Source organism: Acromyrmex echinatior, chromosome 10 (assembly GCF_024713525.1).
Source record: "Acromyrmex echinatior isolate Ae372 chromosome 10, ASM2471352v2, whole genome shotgun sequence".
Classification (NCBI taxonomy): domain Eukaryota; kingdom Metazoa; phylum Arthropoda; class Insecta; order Hymenoptera; family Formicidae; genus Acromyrmex; species Acromyrmex echinatior.
The window spans coordinates 3,225,937-3,246,196 of record NC_141861.1 but is presented as its reverse complement, the minus strand read 5'-3'; the positions used below and the strand labels follow the sequence as shown (position 1 = coordinate 3,246,196).

The following is a 20,260-nucleotide window of genomic DNA, read 5'->3' as shown; positions in this document are numbered from 1 at the left end:
GGATGCATAAATAAAATATATATATTTGTTTTAGGGTCCACAACCTTCCCTTCAGCACAATCCACCACAGCCGCAGTAGCAGCGGCTCAGTGGCGGTATCATTCTGTGTTAAGGGGTAGATACATCTTAAAATCAATAAAAAAAAACAAGTTTATGAACATGACTTACATACCTATATAGGATTTTTCTCTGCTCTTATAAGTTGTGGGAATGTGCAAAAAATTGTGGATATTATGTGGTGCGTTATTAGTAGAAGAAAGAAAAGAAGAAGAGATAAGAAACTCTCAATCGTAGTTTTAAAATATTTTGTTCGTTATTTAATATTTATATATTAATTAATATTTGTAATAATTTTTTAATAATTTAAATTTGGCCTGGAAAACATCTATTGATTTAAGGATATGTATAGTGTTAAAAATGTCACGAAATTTAATGTATTTTTAAGTTACACAAATTAAATTCAATTGTATGACACTAAATTTAATTTTATGCATCTAAAAGAAAAGTATATTTGTGTACATGAAATTTAGTGTACTTTTCATAAAATTTTACGAAGTAACATTTTGTATTAAATTTTATGTAAATTTACAAAAAATTTAATACAAGTAATTAAATTTTTAAGTTACTTATAACTTCATTTTCATTGATAACATTAAATATTCTTAATGTACCTGCTTAAAATTTGCTTCCATTACATGTAACAGAAGCAAATTCCTTTTTTTTTTTAACAGTGTATGTATGTTTTAATGCTGTAGCAAAAACGACACAGGAATACCCATAATTTTTTTCGCAGTACTTCAATATGCAATTAATAAGGGAAGAAGTTTCCGTATGCGCTCATCCAAGCGTAGGGCAAGTAGTTTTAAGAGGCATCTACCCCCTCAAGGCGGCTTCAAATTATTTTTATAAATAGCGAAAAGAAAAAACAAAGGAATATGGTTCCTCTTTCGAGATATATAATGTGTAGTACGATCGAAGTTTTATTAACGATCGAACTTCGCTGCTGACTCATGTTAAATTGCCCACTTCTGTGTATACACTACCGACACGGTTTATGTTATAACGCGCAATAGCTAGGAAGAGAACTCGAGTTGGCGAAAAAATGAAGTCATTGACTAGAGATGAAAATAAAGGCAGCATATTTCCGAATTAGATAATATTTAAATATACTTTTTAATTTCACACATTAACAGAATCAGGCAAATCGTTGATTAACAACTTTATATTCTTAAAACATCCTATTTCAACTCTTTGAATTTAACTCTTTGTCAATTTGGCACATGAATTATGCCGCCTTTATGTTGATCATTAGACGTTGGCAATATTGTATATAGAAACTATTATTTACGAGCGTTCAGAATGTGAATTGAAGATGCTAGCGGTTCGTTCACGCTCGCGAGAACATCATTTGTAACTGGTTCGCGGTATGATAAGAAAAGCACATTCCGATGCTTGCAGTTTCTTTTTTGACATACAGCTTGATCAAAGAAATAAAAAAAATGAAAAATATCTTCGAATATATTATTTCTTACAAAATTTGCTTTTGTAAGAAAACTGAAGAAAGATAAAGTGTATGTGATCCGCGATGTGTCATTCATCATGTACAATTCATTTATGTACATATGTACAAAAAGAAGCTGCAAGGAACGTATAAATAATTATGAACGTTTCTTATGATACCGCATCGTTAAAAATACTCTTATTTTTAACATCAATACCACTATCTCAGAGAAAATAGGAAAACAATGGCCGTGAAGATACCCTACTTAACGAAGTTATCAACATATATTTATTTTACTATTCTTCAAGTGTTTTTTACGGCTAGAATTTGATTGTGTATGCCATTTAAGTGCCATTTTTATAGAACTCTCTTGGTTTTAATATCGAGATGGATATTATTAATGCATTCAGTTATAGTTTATATTAAGCGTAATTTGTATGCAAATCACATCTCATTTTTATTACATGCCATTTTAATTATTTCGGATTTTGTATAAAATATTTTTATAATAATCGTAGGAAAATAGCGTGAACGATCCGTGCCCAAAACCGAAAGCGTATATTGTAAGAAATAACATAAGAGATAACATTTGCATTACTTTCAACGAATGATTTGTTAATCATTTTATTATTTACACTGATCGTTCGAACGATTTTTAATTTAAGAATAATGAAGGATTTTTAATTTAAGACATTTTAGGACATTCTTGAATTATACATTAATAATTTTTATGTATTATGTCTTTTATTGTCCGTGTCTCAACACGGATACAAATTGCAACTCCAAAATGGATTATCCCAAATATTATTGTGGCATTGAGAAAAACATTGGGCAGTAAAAACATGAAGTAAAAAGAAAGAATTAAGAGATCTCTCCACAATTATTGATCCAGATTGGAACGCTTTATGTTTCCGCAATAATTTGCTACAAGACATACATATATATTATCAGCAAGAATTGAAAAGCATTTATATGTGCCAAGACGTGAGCATTGGGAAAAATATTACATACGCTTCATGCGAAATATATCCTTGTTATGACAATGTTTACGGATGCACTTCACAAATGCGTTTTGCAGTGCTTTTTTTTCATGGTGCTGCATTGCTGGAGAAAATACGATCTTTCGATGGCATCGACTGGTTTTGGTACATCGTCGAATCACTCTGGACCTTCTCAAATCTTCAGGGGGCTCCTCTTCCTGCGCTACCTTTGCCCATCGATCATTCGGGCAAAATTTTCTGTACTTATATATACGCGGTGAAGTGGAATGTAGATTGAGCGAACGAAAGCTTTCGTAAGGCGTGATATAAGATCGTTATGAATACGATTTAACTCGCACAAGTACGAGAAGAGCCAAACCAATCAATTTGTCATAATCATGATTAATTATTATTAATTATTATTATTATTATCGATTACTTACCGTTGATAAGATCTTTCGTGAGAAGTAAAGAACGGGACATTTTTGTTTTTGAACAAAAATATAGCTCAAACGTATCTGTACCCAGTTGCCATGTATTTTAATTTATTTAAATTCTTAAATAAATTTTATTGAAAAAAAAAAGAAACCAACGCAAATACATCGAGTGCCCGTGTTTATTTCGCCTCTTTTCTATTCTATTTTCTTTTTCCTTTCATCTACTAAGTATATCTTCTCTTGAATAACATACATTTATACAGCTATATTTTTCTTCAAAGGCAGTATTTCAAAGAAATTACGGAAGATCGTATAAATGTTATATATTCTTGCTCAGACTCTGACAGGCTTTTCCTTTACCACTTTTAAAATCTAAACTCATATCGAAATAAATCAAACATATCATATGTATATTTATTGCAGTAATCTGCAACATATTTTCTCTCTTTCGCTCAATTTTTAACTTGACTTAGTTTGCATATTTTTTGTAATGATATTCTTTTGAATTACATAATTTTCTCATTACACAAAATTACACAATATTTAGTATTATATTTAAATTATAAAACTATTTTGAGTGAAATGGTATAAATTAGAAAGTTTTTGACAAACCGTATATCAAATTTTCTTTTTTCATTTATAATTAGCTACAAAATGTTCATATTATTTAAATTGAACATCTGCTTCAGTTGTATGATGTATGATATTGAAATATATTTTAAAGACACAGGTGAACATGTACGCATGATATAAATGTAAAATAAAGATCTCTCTATGATTGCGAATCAGAATGCGATCATACAGTACTAAGTACTGTTAATACTCTGTAATATTTGATACAATATTAACATTATAAATATTTTAAAATATTTTATTTTCCAAACCAGTTAATGATACGAGAAGAATTGAAAAGATCCCAACGCTGATTTTTATAAACTGTAAACTTACGTATTTTCACTAGATCGTAGACCTATCATAAAATCACTTTCGTTCTCGATCAGGATCTGTAGGCAAGCTGATCGGCAAGAACTCGCACAACCTCGCTCCACATTTAATTAATAATCATTAATCATGCTCCGTCGCTTCGGCGACGCTTTATAAAATTATATTTAACATAAAAAGGGAGAAGAGAGCGAAAAAGAGGAAGAGAGAACGTAACGATAAATGTATATTGCGATAAATTGCAGAAAGAGCCGCTCACAGATACTAATAAAATACACGATCATACATCTGTATTCGCGAAGGTAATCATGTAAAATAATAACGACAATAAATAGCTCGTAAGCCAGTCTAAGCTAGACACGTGTCGATAGTCGTAGATAGTCAAAATGAAGCTGAAGAGCGAAGAGGTCTACACAGGGGTGTTCGAAGTCGAAATTGTCGGCCATAGTGGCCCCTTCACACAGACCTTTGTACATGAAACGAAATAATTATGCTCTTATAATAATGATGTTATATTTTCAAGTACGTGCATATCAAGAATACCGGGCACCGCACTTTGGTATAAGTTGGTTGTAAACTGATTTCAATTTATTGATTACTGTTAAGCGTAAATATCAATGAGAACATAAGGAACTATTTGTTGCGGTCTAATTGTGTGTAAGGGTTCAGTTTTATTGGTACAACTGCGAATCGATAATTATCATATCATATAAGGGTGTAACTATATTAGATATATAATATTGTATAATATGTAATAAAAAAAGATTAATGCGTAAGTGGGTTGTAGCCAGTTTGTGTGAATGGGCCTAGAGGATGTTGAAACCGATTTCTTCGACCCTACATGCGATTAAGAAGAATGATGCGATTATTAATATTAATGAAGTACGAGATGAATATAAATATCTAAACTGAATAAAAAAGAGAGAGAAAGAAATAAACGGAAGAGTGCAAGAGAGGGAGAGAAAGAATATGAGAGAGTGAACAAGTGTATCGATTGAGAAAGAAAAAATATGTAATTATATCATTAGTAATATTATTATCACTAATATAATAAATGTGCCATTTTTTCCATAATCACAGTGTCGCTTGACGTGGATCCTATAGCGATCCGTCAAACGTTTCTTTCTTTTTCTCTAATATAATTTATAATATGCGCGCTATTTTTGCCATTATTTGCTTTTTTCTTTCTCATTCGTTATTTTATTTGTATATTATACTCTCAGTATTTTAGATAATATTTACATTACGTTTTACGTTTTGCTCCTATGATACACATACTGATTTAAGTTTCAATTGTATTTCATTATACGAGTATCAGAATAACGATTAGCTATATGTATGCACAGTATGTAGATACATTTAGACATTAACAAGTACAGCACGCCACGATGCTGTTCTTGCTCATTCTTAATTGATACGCCGCAAAATTTCGCAAATTATTGCAGTACATGCAAGCATTTGTAATCCACATTTTGAAGTTTATATTTCTCGTACCTCATGTTACATACAAGACAAGATCATCGCATTACACTTTTGATAAGCCATCGATTATCTCTTCTCGAAGAGAAATACAGCGGAAATAAACTTATTAATTTAATCTCTGCGAGATCGAATTCAACAATAATATTATTTCTCCCAATCTTTACTGAGGAATTCATTATTACGGTAATTTCATTTGATTGAGTGAAAGGCTATTAATTTCGTTATTTCTCAACTTCTATTGCAGATGTGTATGGTATAGCTTATATAATGTTATTACACAATTATGTTTACACGACCGCAATATTAGTGGTTCGTCGCCGTTTTCATCCTAATACGAAATACATAGTTAACCTCGGTTAAGAAATCCTACAAATTCCTTCTCTTAGTGGTTTTTGACCTATAATCCGTATCTTTACATTACCTAACTGGCAAAATATTTTATTTAAGTACGAGATTTCTTCGTCGATGAAAATATTTTATTATTACATGATTCCTATTAATTTATTTGATAATATATTTTTGTTAATTCATTTCATTACCCTTTATAACCTTTTCAAAATAATTATGCTTAATTTATCTGTGCATATTCTTATGTGAAACTCTGCAGTAACAATTTACAATATACAATATCGTGTATATAAATATTTGCTTACTATTCAGGTATCAGAATATCAGATATTCCAATCAGTTGAAAGGTTATTATTTACGAGTATAATTCATGGAAACCCTCGAACCATGGAAGCTCTCTCGTATAATAATATCTGATATATGATATCAGATATGCACAGAAATATTGAAGAATATTTATAAACTGAATAAAGTCTAAGTCATTTTCATAAATTATATTATACGCGCAGCAATTGTAATTCTATTAATAATGATAATCTGATTTGCAAAACCTGAATTCATTACAGAAAAATTATTATTAACATAAAGCTTGAAGAAAACGTTTACAAAGCAGAATTGTATTTTCTTATCTCTTCTATAACTTCTATAACGCGAAATAACCATGATAATATATTCATTATCGTCCTAGCACGTACCATTGAACACGAGCGTGAAAGTCATCGCGCACTTAGCGTCCACAATGTCACAGTTCACTTTCTATAACCATACTCCATCCTCCATATTCTGTATTTTATCTCGTTGGTTTGCATCAGATCAAGTTGCAAAAATCGACTCAATAGAAGCATTACTTTTACTTCCTACCGTGCACGTAAGTTGCGTAAGCATTTATTTTGTTGACGTCTCGACATTATTTAGAAACTATCACTGTCTTCTATCTTTAAGACTCAGTGGAAAGATCTCATTACAAAGAAATAAACATATTATATTTAGAAATTATCACTTTAAATCTTCGCGAAAAGATTTTATTACGAAGCTATAAATATGTTCTCACAGCCACGCTGACATTACACAATTTTTTCTTCACATTTGCGAATAGATCCTTGAGGATCTTGATCATCGATTAATGTGTCTTTCCATCTTCGATACGAAAACAGCATGAAAACAAAAAATCTATGCTTCGTTTTAAATGCAGCTGTAATACCGAGCAACATACAGAATTATCAAATTCATATTTTCGAAAGCTTTCTTTTTAACGTCACATAAGCCACAATCCGAATGACCACGAACCAGGCGAGCAGGACAATGACGTCGATCCAGAATATAGATTTGGTCATACTCAGCTCTTCTAATATCAGCGACGGCATTCGTAAATGACAGTACTCGATGTTACTTGGACAAGGTATTGCCTCTCGTTGAAAACCATAAATCGCTTGTACCAAGCCATCGAAAGCGAATCTGTAGTAGTTTATATAACTAACGTAATAAAAAATCCGCGGCATGTGATTGAAAAATACCAGAAAGCCAGCTAACGTCACCATCATCGCTATAAGAACGGCTCCGAAGAAGGTGCCATTGATAGGATTGAAAATAATTCCTAAACCTAAGCCTATGCTTTCCGAAGTGAAACACGTCAGGGTCGTAATGAGTAGAAACATGAAAAACCGAGACCATTCCATAGGTTGTTTGGTTAGCCCATAAGAAATGATTGAGAAAACAAAAGTGGATGATATGGTCAACGGTAGAGTGATCACCAACATGGCTATATAGTAAGTCTTCAGTTGATACCAATTGTTGAAGCGTTCCTTTTTTAAAATATCCAACTCCAAAGGGAATTTCAAAACGGCTGGCATCAAACTGATGTAGATGAAGTATAATACAGTTAACATTAAGAAACTAACATTGCTAGTGGTTCTTTTGGCATTAATGCCAACATGCTCGAATATCAAGCCGATTAAGATAGCTACGAGAAAATTCATGATTATCTTGACGTAGTACACCGACCAATCTCGATATATTATCAGGGCGGAACGATATAACAACACTTTGAATTTTGCCATTTCGGAAGGTGGGTCCATTTTCGTTTTCTCGTCGTAGAACGTCGCTTCTCTCATGATGTGCATCTTGAGAGATGTCTCCTCTCTCTGACAATATTTCTTCGCCGCTGCGACCAATTGATTGTTATAATTCCCATATTCTTGATTGACTACCTCCAACATATAGTCCGCAGGATTATGATACTGTGGACACTGAAAATCTTGCTGAGCGAAATAACTCACCGTATTATCAGGCATGCCGGCGTACAAACAGTTGCCGTCGACTATCAGATAAATATAATCAAACATTTGATAGATCGCGGCGCTGGGTTGATGTATGGTACAAATCACCGTTCGGCCACTTTTTGCCAGAGTCTGCAACGTGGAAATGCATTGCAGAGACGCTAACGAGTCTAGACCGGTAGTCGGTTCGTCTAAAAACATTATCGGCGGATTATCAATCAATTCCAGGGCGATGCTCAATTTCTTCTTCTGTCCTCCGCTGAGCCGGTCGACTCTTGTATCCTTCACTTTCGATAACTTCAGCGTGTCCAGAATGTTGTCGATCAGTATCTGTCTAAACATTACCGTCGCATTATCGATCTTCAGATAGGTCACAATCATCATGCTCTCCTGAACAGTAAGTAAACCGTACAGATTGTCCGTCTGTTGAATATAGCACGATTGCTTCTTGTACATTTCCCAATTCTGTCTACCTTCACTACTACTGTATTCAATTGTACCAGTCAAGTGTCCTTGTCGAAATCCCGTCAAAACATTCAGCAATGTAGATTTTCCGGCACCAGACGGTCCCATAATAGCTGTCAGCTCCGCGGCTTTGAAGACTCCATTTAGATTCTTTAAGATTTTCTTCTTAATCTTACGATATCCAATTTGAACCTCAAAAGACAGATCCTTGAATTGAATGTCGGCCATCCGGGCCCGCGATATACGCATCGCGTTCGTTGTACGTTTTCTTGTCGACATGATTAAATTTTATTGAGAGAAATATCTTTCGCACTGCTTATCAGCTTTCTGTCTATCTCTTTAACGTTTATCAGGTTATTGGGAACGAAAAGTTTGTCTGACAATTGCGTAGGTCGGTTGAATTATGCACATTTAATGCACATTGTGTGAGTGAAGATTTATCCTCGACTATAATACTTATCGTTATAGTTGCAGTGAGAAGAGATATTAGACGCAGTTAATCTTGTTCTAAAGAACTCAGAGAACTCTTGTTCTAAAGAACTACTCTTGATAATTTCCTTGGCTAATCAACGAATATATTAGTACGCACACGAAAGTACAATTTGTGTATAATCTTCTCTAAATTTTTACGTCTTTTATAAGCGTCTTTTATAAAGTATTTTGCGGTTTATAACAAATCGTGATAATGTATTCTTATGCAATTAATAATCAATGAATATGCACGCGGAAATATAATTTTAATATCTCTCTTCACATTTTTACGTTTATTATAAACAGTGTAAGATATTTCGCCATTTATAACAATTCGAACTGTGTATAATGTATTTTCATATCGTAACGTGATTATATTGTGTTACTTCTTACATGCGATCGTACTTTTTGTTATTTATATTTAGATTACGTATGATTTATATCATTCATTCTCGAAGGAACTTGAAACAAAGACTTATTCTTTGTACATAATACGTAATATTTCTTCAACAATTGTCATCATTATTAGCAATCATTATGCAAATCAAATCTTTTCTTATTCCAATTTCTTCTTAGAAGATTCACTCCGTCTCTCGTTCATCTGCAACATAATGTTATATTATTACATTTACATTTCGATTTATATTGATATTTATAAAAATTACAGTCGCGACTAATATTTAGATGCAGCAAGAAATAACTGATTAAGATTACGTTATGCAACTATTAATTTATTAATAAAAATAGATAACTAGCACAAGCAATTATATGGCAATTGCGCAAACGTTGATTATTATGTAAATAGTCATTACTTGTGTGTGTTTTTAGATTAAAGAACATTTAAATAAAAATTGACATTTATATGAAACTGAACCGTACGAGAAAATCTGCAATTGTCGATTAATTCGTCTCCTCCTAATTAGATTTTCCTAGAAATTAAACTTTGTTTTATTATAAATAGATAATCTATCACCGTTATTATAAAAAATGATTTATTTGTTTGCGCTTTCCAAGTGTCTAATTAGTTTGATCAGTTCGATTTATCAATTATGTCAGTAATAAAAATAATGTTACAATAGGGAATATGCACGATGTATGCTCAGATCGAACAAGTAGCAATTAATTTGCTACATTGAACAGATTTAATTACGTTTGAGCGCAGAACAGATAGTCTATATCTATGTTGCAATTTAAGTAAGAAATCATTTTATAGATAAATTTACATATATTTGTTTTTATTTTCAATTTATATTTATTGTATTTGTATATATTCATTATAAAGCTTACAAAAGAAAGAAGATAATAATTTGAGAAATAGGTCACCACACTCATCAAAGATATTTGTAAGTAATTTATAGTGAAAATTAATCCTTTTTTTACTCGTATAACTTCTAGTATAGCGTATATTGCCACTAGTCTATTTAGACTAACAATAAATAACTTGTGAAAAGGCTCTTAGTAGTTGAATGCCACATGTGTTACAGACATTACTATATATTGTTGAATCACACGTAAGTACTAGGTTATATTATCATACAAAAAATCTTCCAACAGTTATTAATTAATTATTTATTAATATTCTTTGAAAGTATAAAAAAATAGAATTTCTGATATTATATGTTCCATGAATACAAACACATTTTCATGTGAATAAATTGGAATGAATCCTTAACGTTACGTCAGCATGACAAATAATGAGAAGAATGACTAAGTAAACCTCTAAAGTAATCTGCAATTCTCGTGCTGATAATTTCATTGTATTTTTTCATTGTCCATTTTTTGATGCATATTACATTAGTTGTTTTTTTTTTTTCTATGTTATTATCTTTTGTATATTAACTTAATCTAAATGACATAAGTATGAGAATTCTCCATTCTACTTTACTAATCTTAACGCTCCATCGCTCTCAACATTACATGTGATTTCTTTTTAAATATTTAATTGTCATGCGACAAGGTGATATCAATTATCTTCTTTCTTGCATATCTTGTATGCAACACACATATATCTTTCTTTACTTTTGTACAGCTTTCGAATTATAAGTTTCCACATTGATGCTATTTACATTTCTCAAGATAGGTCATGCAGTCGACAGTAATTCATTCCAGTATATAGCTACGCAATGCATTATACTTCTTATGTAACAATAATAAACCGTAATTTATAGTCAGTAAGAAGCTAGTTAGTCAAGATATCGTTCATTTTATATCAGATCTTATCGTATATTCATGAAGGATAAAAAAAAATGTTCCTTTTACAAAAGATGAATGATATAAGCGACATATGTATTAACACATTAAAAAGAAAAGAATAAAATGAACAAAGTTGAAGTTAGGAAAGGCTTAATAATCTTCATATTACGAAATTAAAAAAAAAAAGGATATCTCTTCATATTTAGAGAGTCTTAAGATAGATATCTTTTTAGACTAGATTTTCTTAATACATCGTTTTATTAAATTCCGGGCGAATAAAAATACATTTTATATATATATATGTATATATATATATATATATATATATATAAAATATTTTATATATATATATATATATCATATATTTAAATATATTTTATACTATCAAAATGGATGACATTACCTCGGCCTCCTGTTAAATGAATTCCTCCTTTTCGATCATTGGAGATTGTGTCTCTTATTTTCATTTTTATATAAAAATGAATTTTCAGTGCAAAAATGAAAATAAGAGAAACAATCTCCAATTACCTCAGTTTTAACAAATGTTATTCAGGACATGATCCTGAACCACATTCAAGAGGTTTTAACTGTCGGTTGGACACCTTGCGTAATGCTAGTGTCGGCGGTAACTTACTGTAACTTTCAAGCCTTATAACTCGCAAAGTACTTAATGAAAATGAATTTAATTATAGTGCTTTGGAAAGCTCTCGAGATAAGCTACAACAATATGTAATGAAAAAAAGAGGTTCCATTTAAAAAATTCATGTTGACCTGACCTTGACAATCAATCATCCTAAGTCAAATTACTATCGATGAATGCGTCTTTTTAAGCCTTACAACTTTTATAAGAAATAACATTACAATCCGAAGCGCCACTACGGTCTAAGTATTAAGATGTTGAACTAATATATATATTATCCAAACGAATGAATTAATTTCAGAAATAATAATTACGTGTCGATATGGTTGTCGACATTAACGCAATTAATCTGAAATGTAATAATCACCCCAAAATTCCCCAAATTAATCTTAAAAAACTGTAATAAACTTATTGCGAAAAAATATTGCCTCGGCCGGGAGTCGAATCCGGATCTCTTGCATTCTTATAAGAAACATTTTTTTCTAAAAAATGCATCAATTATGAGATATTTGAAATGTATCTAGACTTTTTGCTCATCTTGCATATATAATCCTGCATTTCATGAATTTTTATGTTATCAACATTACAAGAAGAATCAAGTCGGTTCTATAATTAACTACGTCTTTTGAAGAGAATGATATCATTAAAAGGAAATTCAAACAAATTTCCTGCTAAATTTTTTATATACTTTTTTTGGATGTAATAAATAATAAAATAACAATTGTGGAAGAATATTAATGAATCTTTCAATAATACGAATGCCTTTCTCTCTCAATGCTGAACTTGCAGTTATATATGCCTTGGTCCTTCATGGACAAAGTTAATCTACAAGGACGACAAGTTTCATGTTTTTTTTTGTTTTATTGTGTCATTTGTTGTGTTTTTTAGCGTTTGAGTCACTGTTACAATGTATTTAATCTATAGCTAATCTAATAGCTTTCCTTATTAAATTATTTGTAGTTTAATAACTGTTATTGGTTAAATGCTAAATTATTACGACTGTAGGTGAAATATAAAAAAAAGTGCATGCAACATTACAGCAGTTTGAAATTAATGAAACTAATCTATAGTTATAGAATAAAACATATATTTTTTTTATATAAATACAGTGATTAACATTGCTATCAATATATCTCTATGTCCGAGACAATCAAATAATCTCACTAAGGCCCGGTTGCACCAACATTAATTTAATTTTAAGCGAGGCTTAAAACTCTCTTTGTTCCTGTCTCTTTTCGGTTTTAAAATGAGATAGAAAGAGTTTAAAATTTCGTTTAAAATCAAAGTATTGGTGCAATCGGGCCTAAGAGTAATATCTTTTGTTTTCTAATTAATTTTCCACTACTAGATGTATCTACATTATAGATCTACATTTGCCATTTATAACGAAAATAAAAAATGAGCTACTTACCATACAAAGACGTCTTTTATCAACGTCTTCTTATTTGTCCGACACGTTTCCGCGTCTCGTCACAATTAATGATCTCCGTGAACCTGAACTAAAGAAAACTTTCATAATTCTTTTGGCACCCAGTCAAATAATCTCAGACAATAGACAATCCGGACTAATAATAAGCAGAAATTGTTGATTAAAATTAAACGCGGTTAAAGTTACACTTTGCGACCGTGTAGGATCGATCAATCGATCGCGTCCGCGAAGCGAGTGATCCGTCAGACCGCACGTTGCATTATGTCTCTTGCGAGGAGGCCTCTGTATTTTATGTTATACCTAGTTATCCATGGACAGACTGCCCCCGCCGACACGATAATCTTTCCTTCTTCTCTTATCCTCTCTTTCTTGAAAACTTCATATGGTATGTTTCGCGAAACCTGTTCTAAATAAGTACGCATTTATCAACCTGACTTCGATGATTTATCAACAAATTATTTTCATTATCCTTGAAAATATTCAAAATAAGTGAATATATGATGCAAATATGAAATATTTTTAAGATGTCCCAAATTGATTAAAAAATAATTAGAGCATGATGGAATTTTTAAAATAAACTAGTATATTATCATATTTGTATATTATTTTTGTTACATAAAATTACTATTTTCTCAAATTTTATAAAGTATAAACATGTTAATTATAATGATATTATATAAAATGTTTATATTATAATAATATATAATAATAAATAATATATAATAATAATATATAATAATAAATATATTAAATATATTAAATATAATAATATAAATATATTAAATTATATGTAATATAGAGATTAAGTGGCTACTAATTAAAAATTATTCAAATTAAAGGACATACTACAAACGTAGGATCTTGGTAGCGAACTTATATTTTATTCTTAAAATATAAACGTTTCGGCCTCGAACGGCCTTCTTTAGCATATATAACAATCAGAAATAAAAAACTAAAATCTTTCAGGCCTTCTTTAGCATATATAACAATCAGAAATAAAAAACTAAAATAATTATTTACATAATAAAGTTTACACAAAAAATATGAGAAATTGGAAACTAATTAGTCACGCATTTATCAGTAATATATAAGTCTTATATAAGTCTTATATATATATATAGTTTTATATAAGTGAACTTAACCTTGGAATTTATTATGAAATTATTGTATTATATAAATATTTTTAAAACTATATATTAGGTGTTGGAATTAATTCGTAGCGTTTTACAAGTGATGGGAAGTACTTTCATTAATGTATTTTTTAATGCTCATGTGAAATAAATAACATTCTTTCATTAAAAAACGCTACGAATTAATTCCAACACCTAATATATGAATAATTTTTCAAGAATATGAAAAATTCAACAAGCCAGTTTATTTTCTATTTTATCAATGGAATGTGACTTTAATGGATCCAAAATAAATCGATATAATAGACAATAGATAAAAAAGTAGAAAAAAGTAAAAAAATAGAATTGATTTATATTATTATGATCAAGAATGTTTTATTCTAAAGAAAATATTTCTCTCTCTCCCTATGACAATTTCATAAGATATTGATTATTTTGATTGCTTGCATGTTTATGTATATGTGAAGGACAATGATATTGGGTCATTTAAAAGTATCCGCGGTTTTTTTCATTCAAAAATTGAACAAAAAATCGCGGATACTTTTTAAATGACTTAATATAATATTATAATAAAAAAATAATTAATCTATAATAATTAATAAATAATTAAAATAATGAATTTTTAATAAACAAATTTAATTTTCGAAAAAAAAAAAACTTTAATTAGTGACATCAAAGAACCAGAAGGTTTACGAATTGTCGCACATTTTTATTTATCGCTATGTTAACATTTCGTGAACTTTGTCGAACTTTGTTGTTCACTTCATTAAGGCGAGAAGCGCACTGATACTATTAAGATAAAAATATAGCGATAAAAATATAACACGCAAATTTTTTGGTTTTGAAGATAATACCTTTGAAGATAATACCTATGAAAGTTTAAACAGTGTTATATTAATTACACAATCGAAGTGTATGCTGTCGATTAAGCGTTCATAGAACGTGATCGGTTCTACTCTTATTGAGATATGATAATCTTGGATAATCCCCCGTAATTCGCTGGTTCGCGTAAAGTAGCCACGACAGTGTCGCTGCGCTTGGCTTAGCGCCGAGTCATTACTGTGTCTCCAGATAATATATAATAAAATTTTTTTAGTAATATATATGCTAGGTATCCCAAAATTTGTGCAGTAACGAAAAGCATAATGAGATTTTCTGTGCAGAAAATATCAACTTTTTCTTTAACAACAAAACAAAATTCCAATTGAATAATTTAGCTTTATAAAGCTAGCAAGACCAAATCAGCAGAATCAAATCGGAATTTTTAATATTCATTTTATAGTTAATTATACTATTAATGATAATTTTATACCATGCCATTTCGAAAAAAATCGTGGCGCTGCTGGTTTAATATTAAGCTAGCAGGACCAATTCAAAATAAAAAAAATAAAAAAAAAAATAATATCAGAAATCAATTGAATTTGTACTATTTTGTATTGCCAACAATTTTATATCATGTGTCATTTCCAAGAAAACAGGCGCTGATAGTTTAATATTTAAACTGGCAAGACCATAAAACAAAACAACACAGGGCAAAAATTAACGCAACTGAATTTGTACTAATTTGTACGTACTATTGAAAGTCAGTAATATCTTACATATTTTTTCCTTAAATGACTTTATTAGCATACAGGGTGAATCAGAGTCGTTAAATCAGCTTTTTACCCTATGAGAAAGTAAAGACTGCACACATTATAATTCAATTAGGTATGAAGTCGATAATTTGCTCAGAGGGTAAAAAGTTGGTTCGACAACTCTGATTCACCCTGTATCTAATGCATACTTACAATCTATGAGGCTTTCCACGTTAAACCGGGCACCTTTAAAACATCATTTTATTTTTTTTTAAATTTACATATTTTACAGGTAAAAATATGAGACACGTGATTCGTGAAAAACATGTGATATCTTTTTTTGTGTATTGACGCAAGTTAATGAGTTGCAGAAATTCATAAAAAACGTTGCTCATGCATCGAACATTCAATTATTATATTATTGAAATTATTAATCGCACAAAAAATGCAACAGATTGATTTTAAAGATAGTAAATTGTTCTATGGATGGATTATTTTTAATTTGTCATTTTCATAAATAACTTATTTTTCATAATTTTAGCGACGTTTTTTTAATGATTTTCTGCAACTTGTGTACATTTTTTTCACGAATCAAGTGTTTCATATTTTTATTTATAGAATATATTGCTGCGAGATATATTCTTGAAATGTTTTACATTTTTCTCTTATCAATCTCTCGCGACTGTGACGACAAACGATAAAGATGATGACATTGCGACATTAAAATTACCTTCATATTAAAAATGAGTAATTAACAAAGTACTACTGTAAAATTTTATCAATTTATTTAGTAAACAAAAAATTATTATACAATAATTTAATAATCAAATTGATTGCTTGCAACGCTATACATCTCCATCTAGCACCTACAACTCAAACCCGTTCTATGCTGTCTTAAGATACTTTCACCATTGAATATCCTGCAATATAATTAACAGTCGGTCATAACAATTTTTAACATAAATATAAAATTATCCATTCGTAACTTTTTGAAATGATGATCTTTTGAATAATCTATACACTATCCACAATTTAATTAAAATTTGATTAAAATTCTTGTAGATTTAATTAGAAATTTAGAATAATTGTAGCATGATTAAACAGTATTTCGTAATTTCTTAATGTTAAGATTGTATTATCTATATTTCTTCTTTTTGATAAATTAATATGCGATATTAAAGAGTTTTTGCAGTGAATCCAGATATGTTAAAGTCACGTTATCCTTTTTTTTGTTGTATTTAGTATTAAAAAGAAGATAACTTGACCTGTTCATTTATTATATCTAGATAAATGGTATTGCAAAAAATCCTTGATGATATAAATATTTACGCAATATTCAAGATAATTATTCCTCAATATATTTTACAGAAATAATCAAGCAATAATAATAATAATTATAAAAATTTTGAAGATTTATAAAACTGAATTTATTGATCTTACTCTATTTTTTTCTTCTTACCCGGGTAAACCGCTCTTTGCCCCTCGCTGAAACGATAGAGACCGAATTAAAGATGGCGGTACTTTTTCCATTGTTTTGTCCCTTATAGCTACCCCACCATCATCGATTCGATGCTTTTCTTTCGAAGGGTGGACTGCGTTGGTGGGGCGAAAAATGGCCGGGAATATTTTCAACGGAGGCCGAAGAAGAAAGGGGCGTTCACCGAAGAATCTCACCAATGTCCTTCAACATATAGGATGTGAAAGAAAAAAATAAATAACATTTAAAAATATTATCTCTAAAAAAATAATGACAATCTCAACTCTACTGATATTTAAATTAAGTATCGATAGTATTTGTGATTTAGTTAGCAATTATATATTAGCAATTATATATTATATATATATATATATATAGAGCAGGAGTAGCATGTGAAAGGAAGGAAAAAGGAAGTAAGAAGTATTGGAAGAAGAAGTATTGGAGGGGAGAAAGATGGAAGAAATGGACGAAAAGAGAAGTTCGTGGGAAAGGAAAGGTAAACGAAAATGAGAGAAGAGAGATGAGGCCAGTAATGTGAAAGGTATGCAGGAAATCGCGGGGCCGTCTCTGTTTTCTCATTTTCTACGCCAACCTTTTCCTATCTTCTTGCGTGGGAGCTAAATGCAAAAATTTACAGCAGTTCCGCCAGTTCATAAATGGAAACGACTACAAATATAACAGGAAATCGTCGATCGGTCATGTCTGCTTCCTTTTATACCTTTTTAAAATTTTTCAGCACAAATTTTTCTTAATTTCGCTAAACAAACAAGAAATCTTTTTTTTTTCTAAACAGTATAAGAGTGCCAACAGCATTTTTTCGATTTACATTAAATATAAAGAAATGAAATATATATTTAAATTTCGCAAATATATCGAATACTTTCATGAATTTTTTGCGTGAATCTATTTCTGATATTTTTATACAAAAAAATAGTTATTTTTAAACATATTCAATCATAGGCGATATTAGCAATCTATTATTGCAAGATTTGTAATATAAATTCTTATTAATTTTCTAATCATTAATTTTCTAATCATTAATATTAACTCATAAAATTATCTTTTATAATAAAGCGCTCGCTTTTTTTGCAAAATATTTTGCGGAACGACAAGTCTAAGTTGAAGAATATTAAGAGATATTTTCCAGATTAACGCGGATTTGAATTGGAAATTTGGATAATTTGACGATCATGTTAATGAGACGAAACGGCCGATTACGCAAAACGAGCCAAAGGCTTTCCGAGCGCGCGGCTGGAATTTAATTAATTCGCGCATCAAGTTGCTCGATCGCACGATCCGCGATCGAGGGGATATTAAATTACGGTTGCGGGTAAACGCGCGTACTACGTACACGTGACATGATGCAAATACGAACTGCTACGTCTGGGATCAGCTGGTAAGCATGATTTTCCGGCAAGCATAGATGCGATTCGATCATTCCCAGGATCATAAAAACTTCATTTACATTTGAATTATTCAACTTTGCAGAAAAATAGCATTCAGTTTGGGTCAAAGAAATGACCGTGTATAATTATTTTGTTAATGTACACGTCAGAAGAAAGTATTGTATTATATATAATACGTAACATTTGAATATAAATTTAAATAATATATGATAATAATATACAGGGTTGGCCATATTCGACGGAAAGATGTTTTTTTTTTCAATCATGGGAAACGTCGTTACTCGATCTAACATCTCTGTCAAAAGTTACAGTGTTTGCCAGATCTTTCCGTCGAATATGGCCAACCCTGTACAAGATGTATATTTAAAAAATTTTTTATTTTATACTCGATGCTAATGCACATGCGAATGCTAATTCACATTCGTGAATGACGTAATGTAGATGTATCCACGAAATAATTGAATAAAGAAATCTCAATATCCATTTTAATTAAGCGTATTTACTAATTTCATTTATTTTGCTGCCGTTAGCTTCTTTTATTCTTCCAGAAGTTGATAAATTTCCAAGCTCTGTTGGTTGACACTACATGTTTCACAATTATTCCGTAATTGTTATTGCCTTGTAATCAAACTGTACGTGACACTGATTACTCACTTGAACACTTTTTTCTTTCAGTGAATGATTAAACCGACTTTTTTTTGAAGGACGCTTGGACGTACACTGAATCCATTTACGTAAGTATGTTAGATTCGACACATGTTTCGAGCATACGTGATCGTAATGTTAGCGGACTCGTTTGACTGGTATGCAAATCTTACCTGACCAAAATGTCCGGAAAAAGATCCATCACGCTTTAAGGGTCGCCACATCGTGCAGCTGCTCGTGGATGATCTCTTTGTTCCGCGCAATAGAGAGCGGCTGTTTTCTTCTCTCTCTCTCTCTCTCTTTCTCTCTCTCTCTCTCTCCTCCTTTCCTCCCTCCCTCCCTCCCTCCCTCCCTCCCTTCCTCCCTCCCTCCCTCCCTCTCTCTCTGTGCGTGCGTGCGTGCGTACGCGCGTGTTGTGTGTGTGTGTGTTTGTTAGATACAGATTAAATACCTTCAGATTGTGTAATAACTTATTTCATTTATATCAATATATGTCACAGAATTGGTATTTCTTTGGTCATGTATATTGCTCAACATCACCGTTAATTATGTATTCTCGTTAGATTATGCCATAATGTAATAACAGGTTTCGGAGATAATATATGGTAGATAAATATTATATATCGATTAAATCACGCGGAGACATTTTGAATACCTCTGTTATATAATAAAATCACTTCTGTTAAAATACGTGCGAAGTAGGCGTGAGATAATAATAGCTCTGTTATTATCCGTTAATCACTTTATAATGGTTGAAAATATAATCTTAGAAATCGAGTACTTTATTTCGCAGACTAAGAGAGAGACTCAATTGTGGAGATAGAGATGGAGTGTAACGCGGGAAACTCGGTAGCCCTCTGTGTG

General features: G+C 30.8%; 2 protein-coding genes across 6 annotated transcripts in view; one reads left to right on the top strand and one right to left on the bottom strand.

Annotated features, from left to right (window-relative positions):
• da (transcription factor daughterless) overlaps positions 1–1,507 on the top strand; it is a 29,163-nt gene extending 27,656 nt beyond the window's left edge. For all 5 annotated transcript variants that reach the window (XM_087410537.1, XM_087410535.1, XM_087410536.1 and 2 more), the window contains one exon: positions 35–1,507. In XM_087410537.1, the coding sequence (XP_087266663.1) occupies positions 35–79 (45 nt within the window). In that variant the 3' untranslated portion in view covers positions 80–1,507. The remainder of the gene's footprint in view (positions 1–34) is intronic.
• A 3,004-nt stretch (positions 1,508–4,511) lies between these two features.
• On the bottom strand, positions 4,512–13,784 carry LOC105143673 (ATP-binding cassette sub-family G member 1). Its single transcript, XM_011052127.2, has 2 exons — positions 13,147–13,784; positions 4,512–9,503 (listed from the first exon to the last, which is right to left on the bottom strand). Exon 2 carries the CDS (start codon positions 8,708–8,710, stop codon positions 6,917–6,919), a length of 1,794 nt encoding a protein of 597 aa, XP_011050429.2. The 5' UTR covers positions 8,711–9,503; positions 13,147–13,784; the 3' UTR covers positions 4,512–6,916.
• Positions 13,785–20,260: the final 6,476 nt, after the last annotated feature.

Coding starts and splice junctions, on each gene's coding strand:
- LOC105143673 (XM_011052127.2), bottom strand. CDS start 8,710: ATGTCGACAAGAAAACGTACAACGAACGCGATGCGTATATCGCGGGCC.